Raw genomic sequence first — 22,394 nt, 5'->3', positions numbered from 1 at the left:
CAAGATAGGGGAACACTCCGTACTCAGCCTGAGAAGAGAGTGTTTGCAGAGTCTGATTCAAATCATAAAGAAACTGCAAGAAAGGTCCCCGTTGAAATTCCCCATTGTTAGGCAGATTGCCTGCCTGGATCCCACAAAGATGATCAAAGATCCAGAGTGGTGCATCGTACAGATGAAGGCATTAGTACAAACTTTCATCCAGGGACAGCAGCTGACAGGTGACATTGCAGCTGGTAAGAAAATATACAGGGACAGTAGAGCTGGATAGGTTATTTAAACGGAGTAAGGACTTGTGCTCATTTGTGGTTTTCCTACTTTTTAATAGAGGTTTGATAATGTCAATGATCAGTTAGTTATTTAGGCAAGACCTTTGTGTCCCCAGGTTGAGAACCACTGCTTTAGATATTGTTGTGTATCTATGATGAACTGTATATATTTTTGTTGAATGGATGATGACGCAGTTGACTAATGTGTTCATTTAAAGAAATTTGTTTAAATTTTCCTTTCAATGTTGCAGGTGATGTCATCATTCAGCAGTTCACTTCCATGCTCTCGGTTGTGGGCAGAGAAGAAGAGTTTGTTTCCTTCCAACCCCTGAGGCAGCGTCTGGATGTGTTTCTCCATTCCAAACTCTGCACATCCCACCCTGAACTGCTCAAGTTCTGTCAAAGTGCTCTCCTCCTGTCCCATGGTCAAGCCACAGTGGAGAGAGGCTTCTCAGTTAATAAGGAGGTAGAAACGTGCAACCTTCGCGAGGAATCTCTCGAAGCCCTCAGGTTAATCTGCGATAAAGTAATTGTCTGTGGTGGCGTTCTGAAAGTCCCTCTGACCAAGGAGCTCTTGGCATCTGCTGCTTCAGCAAGGTCACAATACAGGCTGTACCTTGATAGTGAGCGAAAAAAAAAGGAGAGTGCCACACAAGAGCTGAAGAGGAAAGCAGCAGAGAAAGAGCTGGAGGACCTCCGGAACCAGCGGCAGGTACTCGGTAGTGTGTGCCATTCACTTGAGAATGAAGCTGACAAGTGTGCAGAGATGGCCGAGGGAAAGGCAGGAACAAAGATGGCTGAGCTCATCACAAAATCCAACTCCCTTCGAAGAAGGCACAAGGACAAAAAAGCAGAACTTCTCCAAGTGGAAAAATTGATCGAAGAAAAGGCCGCACAGCTGAGGCACTTGTGATCCTGCCTTAGCAACTTTTATGTTCGTTGTAAATTCAATTAATTGTTTATGCTCTCTCTCAATCTATTTTTCTCTCTCCCTTTCTCTCTCTCTGTCTCAGTGTTGGACAGTGCTTGACTTGTGTCCAGTGTTTAAGTTATTTGTTTCAACTCCCTCCCAGTGTTGAAATTAAGTTAATTGCCTTATTAAATTGTGATATGTTAATTGTCACTAAATAATAAATATATTATTAATTAATTTTGGAAAGATATTTCATGTCTTTACTTGTCACTTTACTTAACACTGCCACAGTTGAAGTTTAAAGCCGTGTTGGTAGTAAAAATATTGTGATGGTAGTAAAATAAGTAATAAAAAGGTAGTACATTCAATTTAAGAATCCCTGTATAAACCCTGGTAAAGAGTAGCTTTTATCATTTAAGACTATTAAGTAAAATCAAGCCCTATCTCCCCAAGAAAGACCTAGAGAGAGCAGTCCATGCCTTCGTGACATCGCGGCTGGACTATTGTAATTCGCTGTACTGCGGACTCGAATAGCGCTCTCTCCGCCGCCTCCAAGGGGTACAGAATGCGGCTGCTCGGTTTCTGACAGGGAAAAGAAAGAGGGACCAAATTATCCCTGTACTGGCCTCATTACACTGGCTCCCTGTATCTTTTAGAGTGCAGTTTAAAATTTTATTAATAGTTTTTAAATGTTTAACTAATACTGCGCCACCTTATCTTTCCGATATGCTGTACTCTTACACCCCCGCCAGAGCATTAAGGTCAGCTGATCAGCTCCTTTTGACTGTCCCGAAAACTAGGCTCATCACCCGCGGGGACAGAGCCTTTTCAGTGGTAGGACCACGGCTCTGGAATAGCCTACCAATCTCTGTTAGATCTGCAGAATCTGTTGAGCAATTTAAAAGCAGCCTAAAAACACACCTGTTTTCCATAGCGTTCAACACTGATTAAGTGTCACGGCTGTGGTGCAGGCAGAGGAACGAGGAGTCCGGAGTAACGGTGAAGATAATATTTAATATTCAAACAGGCAGGAAGACAGGAATTCAGGTGCAACACAGGCTAACATTAGACATCGACCGACAAAGACTGACTAAAACAGAGGGAACTAAATACACAGAAGAATCAAACATAATGAGGTGAAGACAGGTGAAACAGATGAACAGGACGTTGAACGGGAGGCTGATGAGGGAGTGAGTTCAGGTGTGCAGACAAGAGGATCATGGGAAGTGTAGTGCTGGAGACGCAGACAGGATGGTGCAGACGAAGGGCTGTGACATTAAGCAGGTTACATTGGCCGTTCCACAACTGTATGTTTTATTTTCTATTACATAATGATCCATTGTATTTTATTATTTAGTGATTGTTTTTTGATTAACTGATTTTTATATGTACAGCACTTTGGTCATCGGAAGCTGTTTTTAAATGTGATTTATAAATAAACATGATGCTATCAGGGATTAAAGTGAAAAAAATTCTTCTGACTGTTTTTTTTTCAGGCCAAGTCATATTCCTGTAACTTTATTTAAATAGTCGAGACCAATAGCGTTTTAAGGGGAGATGTTTAAAACCGATCTAATATTGCCAGTTTGCGTAATTTAAAAGCTATTTTAATCTATGAAAAAACAATTACTTATCTTGACAAATAATCAACCATATACATAACTTTTCAGTGCATGTTTTTATTTATATTATGAGACCAAACAATGCTAAACTATATTAATATATTGTTTGTGCCATGGCAAATTGTTTTGGCTGAGGGCAAAGTGAAGTTTTATAACTTTATTATGTAGGCTATTTAACTTTGACTTTGTAGCCTATTGGAGAGCTGACTTATGTTTAACTGAATTGTTTGCTTTATTTCTCATTGTATAGCTTATTATATCCTACCTATTAGGCTACTTATACTTTTGAACGGGATATTAGCATTAAAACTGACATTTAACAAAAAAGAGACATGGTTGTGTAATTTTATATATTCTAAAATATATAAAATATTATATTACTATGCATTCTCTTCACTGTATGTGTACACATAATACAATAAAACGATACAACCCTGTCTGTTTGTTAAATGTCAGTTTTAATGATAAATAATGTTTCATATTTTTAAAATTAAAACAAAAAGAAGCAGGTTTGTGTTTGAGCTATATTTCGTGTTGTTATAAATATATGATAATCAATGTGCGTTGCCTGAACCACATTTGTGTGGCCATTTATATGTTTATGATAATAATTATGTTCATTTATAAATGAAAAGAGGCACAGTGGTGTTCATGAAAAAAGGCAGAGTTGATAACCGGAGTAGCCGTGTGCTGAGTGAAGGGCCTTTCACACAGGACGCGGAATGCGCTGCGCTTGCCGCTCTGTTCAGCGTTGCCCTTCAGATACAACGTGATTTGCGCGTGACTTGATATGAATATTATGAATGGGTTTCATAGCGCAGCGCATACCGCGTCCTGTGTGAAAGGCCCTTGACGCGATCAAGAACGCGCTGTTAGCAGCGTCCTCTCGTCCTCGGGAGTTTGTTCTCCCGAGTCGAACTTGGCAAGTCCGAACTACCAAGGACGCGAGTCCGAAGTTTGCGTACTTGGTATTGAGAAACGACCAATATTGACCAGCGTTCTGTTTTCTATCATGGGACCGCAGCAAACGAGCTGTAGCCTCGCCTGACAAGATTGAGTGAACAGGGTCCAGGTAGCATGAGCAAAGTGATTACAGAATGCTTAGAGTGGAGAGAGGAACGTGCTTTTGCTCCACTCCAGGCTTTATCACATCCCCCTCAGCAGGGTGAATACGCATCATCTTTCCTTAATTTAAGACCTATTCATACTAAAATTAAGACATTTATCACACTGCGAAATGAAAGCCTATTTACGGCCTTAAAATAATGAAAAGTTAATTTAAGACATAAGGACAGACGGGAACCCTGCAATTGACGGATATCCGTCATAGACTCGCTGCAATTAACGGAAATCCGTCGTAGCGACGGAGAACTTTAATCCCTGCGCTATATAAATTAATGTGACTTGACCACAGCCAGTTGCTGCTTCTTTCTGCTGCTTCAGATAAGTTCTTTACTGTGCGATGCAACTCTTGGTCACTGAATCCGACGTCTCTGAGGAACCGGGTTATAGAGTGTTCCATAAAACCTTGACAACTTCCACTGGATAAACCTGGACTCTCCATCCTTGCTGTTCTGCTTCAGTGGCCAGATGAGCATACCGCAGTTTCTTCCTCTCACATGCATCATCTACCGCATCCTTCCATGGCACTGTTAGCTCTGGATCAGCTGAACTAGACCACAAAACAATATTGCTGGTCGTAGGTTAGTGATAATCACAGGTGGAAAAATAAGCCGTTGATCAAGATCAGCCAGCATCTTCCAGTTGTCCTGGGCAAGAATTGGTGTTCACACCTTTTCTTGGTGATTGCTCACCTGGGCGGAGGAATATTGTCTTCGGTGTGTAATGTTTTGCTAGAACAGGCGGAAACCTATTGGTCATACTACACTTGCCTTCCAATGCTAAGCCAAACATTGCAGTACTTGGTCATAGCACCAAGTAAACCAACCTTGGCTAAGAGCCACCTTAGGTCCTGTCAAAATGTGCCTTAATGTGGCAGGTGATGAAGACAAAGGACAAGAGGGATCCTCTCCCACATAATATGTTGACCTGATAAGGAAACTGATCCTACTCTCTTCCATTGACCAAAGGTCTTGCCAGCCCACCTTTTGTTGTTCCACACTCTCCCATCTCATCCACTCTCCCTGGTTAGCCTTGGAAATAGCCTTTATACACCTTGTCCTCTCCTCCTGCGTTGACTACCAGCTTCCTCCTTTGAGCTGGGCCTGCCTTGTGCAGAATCTATCAGTGGAGGAACGAAAGAGAAGGAATAGGGAGCGTCAAGAAAAAGGCTAAAAAAAATTGATAGCCAGCCTGAGCTGAAAAAAAGAGTTGCTGAGAAAAGAGAAGGAAAGATGGAGAAATAGGGTGAAGGAGGGCAAAAAAACCCACCAGTGATTTGGAAGAGAAAAGAGGTATAAGAGAAGATTTTGGAAACAAGCAGCATATACACTCACCGGCCACTTTATTAGGTACCCCATGCTAGTAACGGGTTGGACCCCCTTTTACCTTCAGAACTGCCTCAATTCTTCGTGGCATAGATTCAACAAGGTGCTGGAAGCATTCCTCAGGGAGTTTGGTCCATATTGACATGATGGCATCACACAGTTGCCGCAGATTTGTCGGCTGCACATCCATGATGCGAATCTCCCGTTCCACCACATCCCATCACAAGATGCTCTATTGGATTGAGATCTGGTGACTGTGGAGGCCATTTGAGTACAGCGAACTCATTGTCATGTTCAAGAAACCAGTCTGAGATGATTCCAGCTTTATGACATGGCGCATTATCCTGCTGAAAGTAGCCATCAGAAGTTGGGTACATTGTGGTCATAAAGGGATGGACATGGTCAGCAACAATACTCAGGTAGGCTGTGGCGTTGCAACGATGCTCAATTGGTACCAAGGGGCCCAAAGAGTGCCAAGAAAATATTCCCCACACCATGACACCACCACCACCAGCCTGAACCGTTGATACAAGGCAGGATGGATCCATGCTTTCATGTTGTAGACGCCAAATTCTGACCCTACCATCCGAATGTCGCAGCAGAAATCGAGATTCGAGACTCATCAGACCAGGCAACGTTTTTCCAATCTTCTATTGTCCAATTTCGATGAACTTGTGCAAATTGTAGCCTCAGTTTCCTGTTCTTAACTGAAAGGAGTGGCACCCGGTGTGGTCTTATGCTGCTGTAGCCCATCCGCCTTAAAGTTCGACGTACTGTGCGTTCAGAGATGCTCTTCTGCCCACCTTGGTTGTAACGGGTGGTTATTTGAGTCACTGTTGCCCTTCTATCAGCTCGAACCAGTCTGGCCATTCTCCTCTGACCTCTGGCATCAACAAGGCATTTCCGCCCACAGAACTGCCGCTCACTGGATGTTTTTTTCTTTTTCGGACCATTCTCTGTAAACCCTAGAGATGGTTGTGCGTGAAAATCCCAGTAGATTAGCAGTTTCTGAAATACTCAGACCAGCCCTTCTGGCACCAACAATCATGCCACGTTCAAAGTCACTCAAATCACCTTTCTTCCCCATACTGATGCTCGGTTTGAACTGCAGGAGATTGTCTTGACCATGTCTACATGCCTAAATGCACTGAGTTGCCGCCATGTGATCGCCATGTGACTGCTTAGAAATTAAGTGTTAATGAGCAGTTGGACAGGTGTACCTAATAAAGTGGCCGGTGAGTGTATTTGAAGATGTTGTGGACTATACAAAGGGTTTTTTTTTTCTTTTTCTATTGCCTGTAAAGTCCCTCTACTTTCATGGGATGAAAAAATTGGGTATATAACGTGTTTTCTTCATATCTTGCAATGTGACGATATTTGTGAGAGTTCAATGGTCCTTTTCACTGTGAAAATTGTGTCATGGGCGGGGCCACGTTCCTATTAGCCAGTCGGGCGAGCATTGTCTTGGGAGTCGAACTGAATCATTACACCATTCTTCGGTTCACCTAAATAGATGCCGACTCTGCCTTAGTTGAGCACTGACACTCCAATGTTTGGGTAAGATGATGACTCACAACTCAATAGGTAGCTGGCTAGCAAGTTCAATATCACTGAAGATTAAACATTAAAAAACTCATATTAACGAATGAATGTTTATTAAAATGCATGTTTAATTGGTTTGTTAAATGCAAACAATTCACTCAAGTGGACTGAAAATCTTTATGAAAAATATATGTAAACAAAAAAGTTAAAATATTGTCACAGTGTGAACACTTGTAAGGTTTTTCTCCAGTGTGGATCTTCTCATGTGTTTTCATACATGATGACTGATTGAATCTCTTGTCACAGTGTGAACACTTGTAAGGTTTTTCTCCAGTGTGAATCATCTCATGTGTTTTCAGATGTGATGACAGACTGAATCTCTTGTCACAGTGTGAACACTTGTAAGGTTTTTCTCCAGTGTGGATCTTCTCATGTGTTTTCAGAGATGTCGACTGACTGAATCTCTTGTCACAGTGTGAACACTTGTAAGGTTTTTCTCCAGTGTGGATCTTCTCATGTGTTTTCAGATTTGCTGACAGACTGAATCTCTTGTCACAGTGTGAACACTTGTAAGGTTTTTCTCCAGTGTGGATCTTCTCATGTGTTTTCAGATTTGCTGACAGACTGAATCTCTTGTCACAGTGTGAACACTTGTAAGGTTTTTCTCCAGTGTGGATCTTCTCATGTTTTTTCAGAGATGATGACTGACTGAATCTCTTGTCACACTGTGAACACTTGTAAGGTTTTTCTCCAGTGTGGATCCTCTCATGTGTTTTCAGATTTGACGACAGGCTGAATCTCTTGTCACAGTGTGAACACTTGTAAGGTTTTTCTCCAGTGTGGATCTTCTGGTGTGCGTTTAAATGTTTCCCTGTTGCAAAAGTCTTCTCACACTCAAAGCACATGTACTCTTTCACACCAGTGTGAGTTTTCTGATGTCTATGTAAAGCTTCTGTTCTCTGAGGCTTCTCTCTTGTTCTGGCTCTTCTTTTCTTTAAATATGTCTTTTTAGTCTTAGAGCGACTCAAAGGTTTTTCTCCAGGTTTGACATGATGTTCCTCCTCCACTTGACTCCGTTCTTCTCTCTCCTCCTTCACTTCAATCAGTTCTTCTCTCTCCTCCTTCACTTCTCTCTCCTCCTTCACTTCTCTCTCCTCCTTTTCTTCTCTCTCCTTCACTTCACTCAGTTCTTCACTCTCCTCCTTCACTTCTCTCAGTTCTCTCTCCTCCTTCACTTCCATCAGTTCTTCTCTCTCCTCCTTCACTTCTCTCTCCTCCTTTTCTTCTCTCTCCTTCACTTCACTCAGTTTTTCACTCTCCTCCTTCACTTCTCTCAGTTCTCTCTCCTCCTTCACTTCCATCAGTTCTTCTCTCTCCTCCTTCACTTCTCTCTCCTCCTTCACTTCTCTCAGTTCTTCTCTCTCCTCCTTCACTTCTCTCTCCTCCTTCACTTCTCTCAGTTCTTCACTCTCCTCCTTCACTTCTCTCAGTTCTCTCTCCTCCTTCACTTCCATCAGTTCTTCTCTCTCCTCCTTCACTTCTCTCTCCTCCTTCACTTCTCTCAGTTCTTCTCTCTCCTCCTTCACTTCTCTCTCCTCCACTTCACTCAGTTCTTCACTCTCCTCCTTCACTTCTCTCAGTTCTCTCTCCTCCTTCACTTCCATCAGTTCTTCTCTCTCCTCCTTCACTTCCATCAGTTCTTCTCTCTCCTCCTTCACTTCTCTCTGCTCCACTTCACCTCAGTTCTTCACTCTCCTCCTTCACTTCTCTCAGTTCTCTCTCCTCCTTCACTTCCATCAGTTCTTCTCTCTCCTTCACTTCACTCATTTCTTCTCTCTCCTCCTTCACTTCAATCAGTTCTTCTCTCTCCTTCACTTCAATCAGTTCTTCTCTCTCCTTCACTTCTCTCAGTTCTTCTCTCTCCTTCACTTCAATCAGTTCTTCACTCTCCTTCACTTCACTCAGTTCTTCTCTCTCCTCCTTCACTTCTCTCAGTTCTTCACTCTCCTTCACTTCACTCAGTTCTTCACTCTCCTTCACTTCACTCAGTTCTTCACTCTCCTCTTTCACTTCTCTCAGTTCTTCACTCTCCTTCACTTCCATCAGTTCTTCTCTCTCCTTCACTTCTCTCAGTTCTTCTCTCTCCTTCACTTCTCTCAGTTCTTCACTCTCCTCTTTCACTTCTCTCAGTTCTTCTCTCTCCTTCACTTCTCTCAGTTCTTCACTCTCCTCTTTCACTTCTCTCAGTTCTTCACTCTCCTCTTTCACTTCTCTCAGTTCTTCACTCTCCTTCACTTCCATCAGGTCTGAAATGAAAGAAACAAAATTGAATTTTCAAATGTTCTAAATAATCTATATAATTCAAAGAGAAAAATATGAATGGAGATAAATTTACCCCAGAAGTAATGGACAACTGCTATAAAATACAACAAGAATTTATGTATTTTTATTAGGGCTGTAGTCAACCAAAGAAATCCTTAGTCGTTCAAAGTCTTGTCCTGCGCAACGATTAGTCGACTAAAAAAAAAAAACTAGATGTTTTGATTAAACATTTTTTAAACAAATGGCATTTATAAAACAACGAAAAAACATCACAAATAAATAAAACTATAATAATACAATTCTTTGAAAATTAAGTGATTTTTTTAACTGCAAAAAGTGAAGAGCTCTGTCCTAGGTCTATAACAGTCACAATCGCGCACCTGACCACACCACACACTACAAAAAATATAACTGCTATCTGCCACATAATGAAAAATCCCAACAAAAGCTCTCGTTTATACAGGTGTGGTGAGCAGGACGGCCGAGGGACGTGAGAGAAAGTCGCGAGGCCGGTGGTGCGATTGCTAATGAGCAGCACCTGTGAAGCACACCGGTCTCGCATCTCTCACGAAGGAGCGGAGCCATAAAGGGGGAGCGACGGAGTGGACGATCGAGAGAGGAACAGGCCTGCTTTTGTTTGTATTTTACATTATATTTGGTAAGCCAGCAGTCGTCCGTGAGGGGCTGCTGGCCGGTATTTATGTTTTATTTTGGGTAGCCAGCAGTCGTCCGCAAGGGGCTGCTGGCAGGTAATTTGTTTATTTTATTTAAATAAAGTTTTATTTTTGATTATTATCCGGTTCCTGCCTCCTTCTTCCCTGAACTTTGTTACACTGGTGCCGAAACCCGGGAAGAGGAAGGAACGCGCTGTCCAAGGGTCCTCGCCGCTGTGGGGAATTCGCGGTGCCATCGAGCATGGTGCGCGAGTCGCCGTCCGCCGCAGATGGGGAGGAGCAGGGAGCGGGGGACTCGCGGCCATGGACGCTCGAGGCTGGGCGCTGGGGTGCGTTGCCGGTGGGACGCCCGAGCTCGCCGCCGACCGCCTGGGAATGAAGGGGCGGCTGCCTTCCGGGAGGGCGAGGAGGAGTCACCGCCACTTGCCGTGGGCCGGAGCCTGCTGCCATCCGCCAGTTAAGGACTCGCGGCCAGTGGTGCGATTGCTAATGAGCAGCACCTGCGAGGCACACCGGTCTCGCATCTCTCACGAAGGAGCGGAGCCATAAAGGGGGAGCGACGGAGTGGATGATCGAGAGAGGAACAGGCCTGCTTTTGTTTGTATTTTATATTTTATTTGGTAAGCCAGCAGTCGTCCGCGAGGGGCTGCTGGCAGGTAATTTGTTTGTTTATTTTATTTAAATAAAGTTTTATTAGGGCCCGAGCACTAACAGTGCGAGGACCCTATTGAAACTGTTAGGGTTATTTTTAGGGCCCGAGCACTAACAGTGCGAGGACCCTATTGAAACTGTTAGGGTTATTAGGGCCCAAGCCCTGAAAGGGCGAAGGCCCTATTGTTTTCCTAACGATTATTAGGGCCCAAGCCCTGAAAGGGCGAAGGCCCTATTGTTTTCCTTAGGATTATTATTATTATTATTATTATTATTATTATTATTATTATTATTTATACGACTATTCAGGCACTTTTGGGGCCCTTAACATGCTCAAAAACTCTTGAAACTTAGCACACGGGTCAGAACCCGCGGCCATCAGGGCCGGGCTGAAGATGGTACCCGGGCGTGGCAGGGGGGCTAGACAGCGCCCCCTGGAACGGGGTCCGAAAACTTGGTCCATAAATCAAACACGCTTGCATGTAATAATATGAAACTCGGTGCACATATAGATCTCATCGTTCATATATACCTCAAACTATTACTTTTTACCCCAGCCCAACAGGAAGTCGGTTATTTAGGGTTGTTCATAAAACACTCGCAATGGAATTTGAAGTACTACTCCTAGAGAATTCAAACTCACGGCACGAAACTCGGTCAGCATGAAGTCAAGGCATTGAGGATGAAAGTTTGCGAGGGGATTTTTGATATCTCGAACGGTTTGGCCGTGGCGAGGAAACGAAATTATGGCGAGAATCGTGAAACAGGAAGTGTGTCAGAACTTCAGCATACATTAACTGATCTTGATGAAACTTCAGCAGTTTGTTTGCTGTAAGAGGACGATCACATGGATGTGAATATTGTGAGTCAAAGTTATAGCGCCACCAACTGGCAGCAGGAAGTGTGTCACTTTCAAAATGCTTTGAAATCACCCTCTTATTTTTACCCGATTTGCTTCAAACTTAATCTGTATAATGTAAATACATAGCAGATGAAGACCTTTGAATGGATTCTTGATATCTTTGATACTGTTGCCGTGGCAACGCATCAAACTTTAAAATTCTTTTTTTTTTGATGATTTTGAGACTCTTAGCGGCTTTTGGGGCCCTTAACGGGTTTGAAAACTCTTGAAACTTTGCACACAGGTCAGATCCCACAGCCATCAGAGCCGGGCTGAAGATGGTACCTGGGTGTGGCAGGGGGGCTAGACAGCGCCCCCTGGAACGGGGTCCGAACACTTGGTCCATAAATCAAACACGCTTGAATGTAATAATATGAAACTCGGTACACATGTTGATCTCATCGTTTCATCTATACCTCACACTCTTACTTTTTACCCCAGCCCAACAGGAAGTCGGCTATTGAGGTTTGTTTGTAAAACGCTCGCAATGGAATGTGCAATACTCCTCCTAGAGAATTCAAACACACGGCACGAAACTCGGTCAGCATGAAGTCAAGGCATTGAGGATGAAAGTTTGCGAGGGGATTTTTGATATCTCGAACGGTTTGGCCGTGGCGAGGAAACGAAATTATGGCGAGAAACGTGAAACAGGAAGTGTGTTATAACTTCAGCATACATTAACTGATCTTGATGAAACTTCAGCAGTGTGTTCGCTGTAAGAGGACAATCACATGGATGTGACTATTGTGAGTCAAAGTTATAGCGCCACCAACTGGCAGCAGGAAGTGTGTCACTTTCAAAATGCTTTGAAATTACCCTTTTATTTTTACCCGATTTGCTTCAAACTTAATCTGTATAATGTAAATATACGGCAGATGTAGACCTGTGAATGGATTCTTGATATCTTTTAAACTGTTGCCGTGGCAACGCATCAAACTTTACCATTCTTTTAGGATGCTTTTGAGACCCTTAGCATGCTTCAAATCGCATGAAACTCGACAGACACATCACATTTATTAGCCAGTAGACATGTGCAAAGTTTCAGAAACGGGCGTGGTGAGGGCTCAGTAGCACCACCTTTTGACAAAAGTGGGGTTGTTAGTTTTAACTAGAGTTACAAAAATCAGTATGTATATTGTACTCCTCGAGCCGGAAAACTTTCTAATTGACACTCATTAGCTAGGACCCATAGAAAGTCAGATATCTTTGTTTGAATGTAGAGAAAATCTTAGAATTTTGCCAGTCTCTCAGTGTCTCTCTGTGTGAGTGAGAGGAGGGGCGCCTGTCAGGTTAATTTTAACCCTTTATTTGCTGTGTGCGACTTCTCTGGCATTTTCGGGGGCCTTAACATCCTCTAAAACTCTTGAAACTTTGCACACGGGTCAGAACCCATGGCCATCAGGGCCGGGCTTAAGCTGGTCATCGGGCGTGGCAGGGCGGCTCGACAGCGCCCCCTGGACTGGGATTCGAACATTTGTCCATAAATCAAACACACTTGCGTGAATTAATATGAAACTCGGTACAATTATAGATCACATCAGGCCAAACAACTTTCGTGCTCTAAGTTTTACGACAATTAAAATGGAAGTTGAGAATTATGGGTTGTTTGAATAGTTGTCCTAGGAGAAATACATCAAATTACAACGCATGTGTTTACCAATCACAACCAAACTCGGTGTGCAAGAAGTCAAGACATTGAGGATGAAAGTTTGTGAGGGGATTTTTGATATCTCAAACGGTTTGGCCGTGGCGAGGAAACGAAATTATGGCGAGAAACGTGAAACAGGAAGTGTGTTATAACTTAAGCATACATTAACATATCTTGATGAAACTTCATCAGTGTGTTCGCTGTAAGAGGACGATCACATGGATGTGACTATTTCGAGTCAAAGTTATAGCGCCACCAACTGGCAGCAGGAAGTGTGTCACTTTCAAAATGCTTTGAAATCAACCTCTTATTTTTACCCGATTTGCTTCAAACTTCATCTGTATAATGTAAATACATGGCAGATGAAGACCTGTGAATGGATTCTTGATATCTTTGATACTGTTGCCGTGGCAACGCATCAAACTTTAAAATTCTTTTTTTTTGATGATTTTGAGACTCTTGATGGCTTTTGAGGCCCTTAACGGGTTTGAAAACTCTTGAAACTTTGCACACAGGTCATATCCCACAGCCATCAGGCCCGGGCTGAAGATGGTACCTGGGTGTGGCAGGGGGGCTAGACAGCGCCCCCTGGAACGGGGTCCGAAAACTTGGTCCATAAATCAAACACGCTTGCATGTAATAATATGAATGAAAAACTTCATCTGTATAATGTAAACAGATGAAAAACTTCATCTGTATAATGATGAAAAACAGATGAAAAACTTCATCTCTATAATGTAAACATACGGTAGATGTAGACCTGTGAATGGATTCTTGATATCTTTTAAACTGTTGCCGTGGCAAAGCTTCAAACTTTGAAATTATTTTAGGATGCTTTTGAGACTCTTAGCATGCTTGAAATTGCATGAAACTCAACAGACACATCACATTTATTAGCCAGTAGACATGTGCAAAGTTTCAGAAACGGGCATGGTGCAGGGACTAAATAGCGCCACCTTTTGACAAAAGTGGGGTTGTTATTTTTATCTACAGTTACAAAAATCGTTATATACATTGTACTCCTCAAGCCAGACAACTTTCTAATTCATAGTCATTAGCTCAGACCAAGAGGAAGTCAGATATTTTGGTTTGAATATGGTGAGACTCTCTCTGAGCCTACGTCCGTGTATGGCAAGCCCTTTTAACATTTAAAAGCTAAGTTTGCCTATCCGGAAATTAACATTGTAGATATCAACAATGTCTTTCTGTCTAGTCGTAATTACATTTTGGATAGTTTGTATTATCATTTAAGATATCTGTAACATAATTGTGACTAGTCAAAATGACAGACTATGGCAAGCCGTTTTAACATTTAATCATGAAAGGGCCAAAGCCTTTGGCACCGCCACCCCGGTGCCTTTAGGTAACTAAAGGAGCCGGGATTGCGGTGCCACCGGCTTGGGCCCGCCATCGCTGCTCGCAGCTATATTTATTATTATTATTATTATTTATACGACTATTTGGGCACTTTTGGGGCCCTTAACATGCTCAAAAACTCTTGAAACTTTGCACACGGGTCAGAATCCGCGGCCATCAGGGCCGGGCTAAAGAAGGTACCCGGGCGTGGCAGGGGGGCTAGACAGCGCCCCCTGGAACGGGGTCCGAAAACTTGGTCCATAAATCAAACACGCTTGCATGTAATAATATGAAACTCGGTGCACATATAGATCTCATCGTTCATATATACCTCAAACTATTACTTTTTACCCCAGCCCAACAGGAAGTCGGTTATTTAGGGTTGTTCATAAAACACTCGCAATGGAATTTGAAGTACTCCTCCTAGAGAATTCAAACACACGGCACGAAACTCGGTCAGCATGAAGTCAAGGCATTGAGGATGAAAGTTTGCGAGGAGATTTTTGATATCTCGAACGGTTTGGCCGTGGCGAGGAAACGAAATTATGGCGAGAATCGTGAAACAGGAAGTGTGTCAGAACTTCAGCATACATTAACTGATCTTGATGAAACTTCAGCAGTTTGTTTGCTGTAAGAGGACGATCACATGGATGTGAATATTGTGAGTCAAAGTTATAGCGCCACCAACTGGCAGCAGGAAGTGTGTCACTTTCAAAATGCTTTGAAATCACCCTCTTATTTTTACCCGATTTGCTTCAAACTTAATCTGTATAATGTAAATACATAGCAGATGAAGACCTGTGAATGGATTCTTGATATCTTTGATACTGTTGCCGTGGCAACGCATCAAACTTTAAAATTCTTTTTTTTGATGATTTTGAGACTCTTAGCGGCTTTTGGGGCCCTTGACGGGTTTGAAAACTCTTGAAACTTTGCACACAGGTCAGATCCCACAGCCATCAGAGCCGGGCTGAAGATGGTACCTGGGTGTGGCAGGGGGGCTAGACAGCGCCCCCTGGAACGGGGTCCGAACACTTGGTCCATAAATCAAACACGCTTGAATGTAATAATATGAAACTCGGTACACATGTTGATCTCATCGTTTCATCTATACCTCACACTCTTACTTTTTACCCCAGCCCAACAGGAAGTCGGCTATTGGGGTTTGTTTGTAAAACGCTCGCAATGGAATGTGCAATACTCCTCCTAGAGAATTCAAACACACGGCACGAAACTCGGTCAGCATGAAGTCAAGGCATTGAGGATGAAAGTTTGCGAGGGGATTTTTGATGTCTCGAACGGTTTGGCTGTGGCGAGGAAACGAAATTATGGCGAGAAACGTGAAACAGGAAGTGTGTTATAACTTCAGCATACATTAACTGATCTTGATGAAACTTCAGCACTGTGTTCGCTGTAAGAGGATGATCACATGGATGTGACTATTGTGAGTCAAAGTTATAGCGCCACCAACTGGCAGCAGGAAGTGTGTCACTTTCAAAATGCTTTGAAATCACCCTTTTATTTTTACCCGATTTGCTTCAAACTTAATCTGTATAATGTAAATATATGGCAGATGTAGACCTGTGAATGGATTCTTGATATCTTTTAAACTGTTGCCGTGGCAACGCATCAAACTTTACCATTCTTTTAGGATGCTTTTGAGACCCTTAGCATGCTTCAAATCGCATGAAACTCGACAGACACATCACATTTATTAGCCAGTAGACATGTGCAAAGTTTCAGAAACGGGCGTGGTGAGGGCTCAGTAGCACCACCTTTTGACAAAAGTGGGGTTGTTAGTTTTAACTAGAGTTACAAAAATCGGTATGTATATTGTACTCCTCGAGCCGGACAACTTTCTAATTGACACTCATTAGCTAGGACCCACAGAAAGTCAGATATCTTTGTTTGAATGTAGAGAAAATCTTAGAATTTTGCCAGTCTCTCAGTGTCTCTCTGTGTGAGTGAGAGGAGGGGCGCCTGTCAGGTTAATTTTAACCCTTTATTTGCTGTGTGCGACTTCTCTGGCATTTTCGGGGGCCTTAACATCCTCTAAAACTCTTGAAACTTTGCACACGGGTCAGAACCCATGGCCATCAGGGCCGGGCTGAAGCTGGTCATCGGGCGTGGCAGGGCGGCTCGACAGCGCCCCCTGGACTGGGATTCGAACATTTGTCCATAAATCAAACACACTTGCGTGAATTAATATGAAACTCGGTACAATTATAGATCACATCAGGCCAAACAACTTTCGTGCTCTAAGTTTTACGACAATTAAAATGGAAGTTGAGAATTATGGGTTGTTTGAATAGTTGTCCTAGGAGAAATACATCAAATTACAACGCATGTGTTTACCAATCACAACCAAACTCGGTGTGCAAGAAGTCAAGACATTGAGGATGAAAGTTTGTGAGGGGATTTTTGATATCTCAAACGGTTTGGCCGTGGCGAGGAAACGAAATTATGGCGAGAAACGTGAAACAGGACGTGTGTTATAACTTCAGCATACATTAACATATCTTGATGAAACTTCATCAGTGTTCGCTGTAAGAGGACGATCACATGGATGTGACTATTTCGAGTCAAAGTTATAGCGCCACCAACTGGCAGCGGGAAGTGTGTCACTTTCAAAATGCTTTGAAATCAACCTCTTATTTTTACCCGATTTGCTTCAAACTTAATCTGTATAATGTAAATACATGGCAGATGAAGACCTGTGAATGGATTCTTGATATCTTTGATACTGTTGCCGTGGCAACGCATCAAACTTTAAAATTCTTTTTTTTGATGATTTTGAGACTCTTAATGGCTTTTGAGGCCCTTAACGGGTTTGAAAACTCTTGAAACTTTGCACACAGGTCATATCCCACAGCCATCAGGCCCGGGCTGAAGATGGTACCTAGGCGTGGCAGGGGGGCTAGACAGCGCCCCCTGGAACGGGGTCCGAAAACTTGGTCCATAAATCAAACACGCTTGCATGTAATAATATGAATGAAAAACTTCATCTGTATAATGTAAACAGATGAAAAACTTCATCTGTATAATGATGAAAAACAGATGAAAAACTTCATTTGTATAATGTAAACATACGGTAGATGTAGACCTGTGAATGGATTCTTGATATATTTTAAACTGTTGCCGTGGCAAAGCTTCAAACTTTGAAATTATTTTAGGATGCTTTTGAGACTCTTAGCATGCTTGAAATTGCATGAAACTCAACAGACACATCACATTTATTAGCCAGTAGACATGTGCAAAGTTTTAGAAACGGGCATGGTGCAGGGACTAAATAGCGCCACCTTTTGACAAAAGTGGGGTTGTTATTTTTATCTACAGTTACAAAAATCGTTATATACATTGTACTCCTCAAGCCAGACAACTTTCTAATTCATAGTCATTAGCTCAGACCAAGGGGAAGTCAGATATTTTGGTTTGAATATGGTGAGACTCTCTCTGAGCCTACGTCCGTGTATGGCAAGCCCTTTTAACATTTAAAAGCTAAGTTTGCCTATCCGGAAATTAACATTGTAGATATTAACAATGTCTTTCTGTCTAGTCGTAATAACATTTTGGATAGTTTGTATTATCATTTAAGATATCTGTAACATAATTGTGACTAGTCAAAATGACAGACTATGGCAAGCCGTTTTAACATTTAATTATGAAAGGGCCAAAGCCTTCGGCACCGCCACCCCGGTGCCTTTAGGTAACTAAAGGAGCCGGGGTTGCGGTGCCACCGGCTTGGGCCCGCCATCGCTGCTCGCAGCTATATTTTTTTTTATTTTTTATTTTTTTTTATTTTTTCTGCAAAGTAAGTGCCATTTTCGGGGCCGCAACATGCTCAAAAACTCACCAAATTTGGCACGCATGTCAGGACTGGTGAAAAATTTCGTATTTTGTGGGTTTCGCAGATGGGCGGGGCAAAATGGCACGCTAGCGCCACCTAGAAAATTGGAAAAAATTAGCCCCTCGTCCACGTTCAACCTACATGCACGAAATTTGGTGGGGACGTGTATCATATCAAGACGCACAAAAAAGCCTCAAGAACCCATACCCTAAACTCGACAGGAGGTCCGCCATTTTGAATTTGGCGGCCATTTTTGGACGATTTACAGACTCCGTACTTTAACGAACTCCTCCTAGGGATTTAGTCGGATCGACTTAAAATTTCTGCTGTGCCTTCTAAAGGCATTGACGATGTAAAGTTGTGCTATCTGCGCGTTTTCGTCGATGGGCGTGTCCGTGGCGTCGAAGATTCGCCATGAAACAGGAAGTTGTACTAACTTGGCTGTAAATGCCCAGATCTGCACGAAATTTTACACATTTGACAAGAGTCACGCCCTGAACAAATCTACATGCCAACATTCACCCACAGTCATAGCGCCACCTGCTGGCAACAGGAAGTGACCTTTAACGAAGCAGCCCCCGCCGCTTGTTTGACGGACATGTACGAAATTTCTGTGGTACATCTACCATGACCAGACGCACAAAAAAGCCTCAAGAACCCATACCCTAAACTCGACAGGAAGTCCGCCATTTTGAATTCGGCGACCGATTTGGGACGATTTACACACTCCGTACTTTAACGAACTCCTCCTAGGGATTTAGTCGGATCAACTTCAAATTTCTGCTGTACCTTCTAAAGGCATTGACGATGTAAAGTTGTGCTATCTGCGCGTTTTCGTCGATGGGCGTGTCCGTGGCGTCGATGATTCGCCATGAAACAGGAAGTTGTAGTAACTTGGCTGTAAATGCCCAGATCTACACGAAATTTTACACATTTGACAAGATTCCCGTCCTGAACAAATCTACATGCCGACATTCACCCACATTCATAGCGCCACCTAGTGGCAAGAGGAAGTGACATTTAACGAAGCAGCCCCCGTCGCATGTTTGACCGACATGTACGAAATTTCTGTGGTACATCTACCATGTCCAGACGCACAGAAAAGTCTCTTGGAGCGATGCCCTAAACTCAACAGGAAGTCAGCCATTTCTAATTTTACCGCCATTTTTGGATGATTTACTCATTACGTACTTTAACTAACTCCTCCTAGGGCTTTAGTCGGATCGCCTTCAAATTTCTGCTGTGCCTTCTAAAGGCATTGACGATGAAAAGTTGTGCTATCTGCGCGTTTTCGTCGATGGGCGTGTCCGTGGCGTCGATGATTCGCCATGAAACAGGAAGTTGTAGTAACTTGGCTGTAAATGCCCAGATCTGCACGAAATTTAACACATTTGACAAGAGTCCCGCCCTGATCAAATCTACATGCCGACATTCACCCACAGTCATAGCGCCACCTGCTGGCAACAGGAAGTGGCCTTTAACGAAGCAGTGTGGCAAATGCACAGCCGCACTGGCTGAGCTGCAGAAAATGAAACGCGGCCGCCTCACACCCCGACGTGCTACAGGTGCGAGGGCCCGCCCATCGCTGCTTGCAGCTTTAATTTTTTTTTTTTCTTTTTTTTCTTTTTTTTTTTTCTTTTTTCTGCAAAGTAAGTGCCATTTTCGGGGCCGCAACATGCTCAAAAACTCGCCAAATTTGGCACGCATGTCAGGACTGGTGAAAAATTTCGTATTTTGTGGGTTTCACAGATGGGCGGGGCAAAATGGCACGCTAGCGCCACCTAGAAAATTGGAAAAAATTAGCCCCTCGTCCACGTTCAACCTACATGCACGAAATTTGGTGGGGACGTGTATCATATCAAGACGCACAACAAAGCCTCAAGAACCCATACCCTAAACTCGACAGGAAGTGCGCAATTTTGAATTTGGCGGCCATTTTTGGACGATTTACACACTCCGTACTTTAACGAACTCCTCCTAGGGATTTAGTCGGATCGACTTCAAATTTCTGCAGTGCCTTCTAAAGGCATTGACGATGTAAAGTTGTGCTATCTGCGCGTTTTCGTCGATGGGCGTGTCCGTGGCGTCGATGATTCGCCATGAAACAGGAAGTTGTAGTAACTTGGCTGTAAATGCCCAGATCTGCACGAAATTTAACACATTTGACAAGAGTCCCGCCCTGAACAAATCTACATGCCGACATTCACCCTCAGTCATAATGCCACCTAGTGGCAACAGGAAGTGACCTTTAACGAAGCAGCCCCCGCCGCACCTTTGACCGACATATACTAAATTTCTGTGGTACATCTACCATGTCCACACGCACAGAAAAGTCTCTTGGAGCAATGCCCTAAACTCAACAGGAAGTGGGCTATTTCTATTTTTACCGCCAGTTTTGGATTATGTACTCATTACGTACTTTAACGAACTCCTCCTAGGGATTTAGTCGGACCGACTTCACATTTCTGCTGTGCCTTCTAAAGGCATTGACGATGTAAAGTTGTGCTATCTGCGCATTTTCGTTGATGGGCGTGTCCGTGGCGTTGATGATTCGCCATGAAAGAGGAAGTTGTAGTAACTTGGCTGTAAATGCCCAGATCTGCACCAAATTTTACACATTTGACAAGAGTCCCGCCCTGAACAAATCTACATGCCGACATTCACCCACAGACATAGCGCCACCTGCTGGCAACAGGAAGTGACCTTTAAAGAAGAAGCATAGCAAATTCACAGCCGCACCGGCTGAGCTCCAGAATATGCAACGCGGCGCCTCACACCCCGACTCGCTACAGGTGCGAGGGCCCGCCCATCGCTGCTTGCAGCTTTAATTAGGGCCCGAGCACTAACAGTGCGAGGACCCTATTGAAACTGTTGGGATTATTATTAGGGCCCAAGCCCTGAAAGGGCGAAGGCCCTATTGTTTTCCTTAGGATTATTCTTTTCTATTATTAGGGCCCAAGCCCTGAAAGGGCGAAGGCCCTATTGTTTTCCTTAGGATTATTAGGGCCCAAGCCCTGAAAGGGCGAAGGCCCTATTGTTTTCCTTCCGATTATTTTTTTTTTTTCTTTTATTTTTCTAACGACTATTCGGGCACTTTTGGGGCCCTTAACATGCTCGAAAACTCTTGAAACTTTGCACACGGGTCAGAACCCGCGGCCATCAGAGCCGGGCTGAAGCTGGTACCTGGGCGTGGCAGGGCGGCTCGTCAGCGCCCCCTGGAACGGGGTCCGAACACTTGGTCCATAACTCAAACACGCTTTTATGTAATAATATGAAACTCGGTACACATGTTGATCTCATCGTTTCATCTATACCTCACACTCTTACTTTTTACCCCAGCCCAACAGGAAGTCGGCTATTGAGGTTTGTTTGTAAAACGCTCGCAATGGAATGTTAAATACTCCTCCTAGAGCTTTGATCCAAGTTCGACGAAACTCAGTCAGCGTGAAGTCAAGACATTGCGGATGAAAGTTTGCGAGGGGATTTTTGATATCTCGAACGGTTTGGCCGTGGCGAGGAAACGAAACTATGGCGAGAAACATGAACCAGGAAGTGTGTTATAACTTCAGCATACATTAACTGATCTTGATGAAACTTCAGCAGTGTGTTCGCTGTAAGAGGACGATCACATGGATGTGACTATTGTGAGTCAAAGTTATAGTGCCACCAACTGGCAGCAGGAAGTGTGTCACTTTCAAAATGCTTTGAAATCACCCTTTTATTTTTACCCGATTTGCTTCAAACTTCATCTGAATAATGTAAACATACGATAGATGTAGACCTGTGAATGGATTCTTGATATCTTTTAAACTGTTGCCGTGGCAATGCATCAAACTTTACCATTCTTATAGGATGCTTTTGAGACCCTTAGCATGCTTCAAATTGCATGAAACTCGACAGACACATCACATTTATTAGCCAGTAGACATGTGCAAAGTTTCAGAAACGGGCGTGATGAGGGCTCAGTAGCGCCACCTTTTGACAAAAGTGGGGTTGTTAGTTTTATCTACAGTTACAAAAATCGGTATGTATATTGTACTCCTCGAGCCGGACAACTTTCTAATTGACACTCATTAGCTAGGACCCACAGAAAGTCAGATATGTTTGTTTGAATGTAGAGAAAATCTCAGAATTTTGCCAGTGTCTCAGTGTCCCTCTGTGTGAGTGAGAGGAGGGGCGCCTGTCAGGTTAAGTTTAACCCTTTA

General features: G+C 43.3%; 1 protein-coding gene across 2 annotated transcripts in view; it reads right to left on the bottom strand.

The window, feature by feature from the left end:
- LOC148971915 (uncharacterized) overlaps nt 1–22,394 on the bottom strand; it is a 70,343-nt gene that overhangs the window by 5,620 nt on the left and 42,329 nt on the right. The window contains exons 3-5 of one of the 2 annotated variants that reach the window (XM_089120858.1): nt 8,609–9,096; nt 8,329–8,514; nt 5,932–8,187 (exon numbers count right to left, since the gene is read on the bottom strand). The exons of the other annotated variant lie outside the window; for it this stretch is intronic. Of the exons in view, the coding sequence (XP_088976984.1) occupies nt 6,949–8,187; nt 8,329–8,514; nt 8,609–9,096 (1,913 nt within the window). The 3' untranslated portion in view covers nt 5,932–6,948. Of the gene's footprint in view, nt 1–5,931; nt 8,188–8,328; nt 8,515–8,608; nt 9,097–22,394 lie in introns of those variants that run through there. 2 annotated transcript variants of the gene reach the window in all.

This window comes from Pimephales promelas, chromosome 16, assembly GCF_988280905.1.
Source record: "Pimephales promelas chromosome 16, fPimPro1.hap1.1, whole genome shotgun sequence".
In the NCBI taxonomy this organism is placed as follows: Eukaryota; Metazoa; Chordata; class Actinopteri; order Cypriniformes; family Leuciscidae; genus Pimephales; species Pimephales promelas.
Note: the sequence above shows the minus strand (reverse complement) of the source record. Positions and strands in the feature narration are given on the sequence as shown.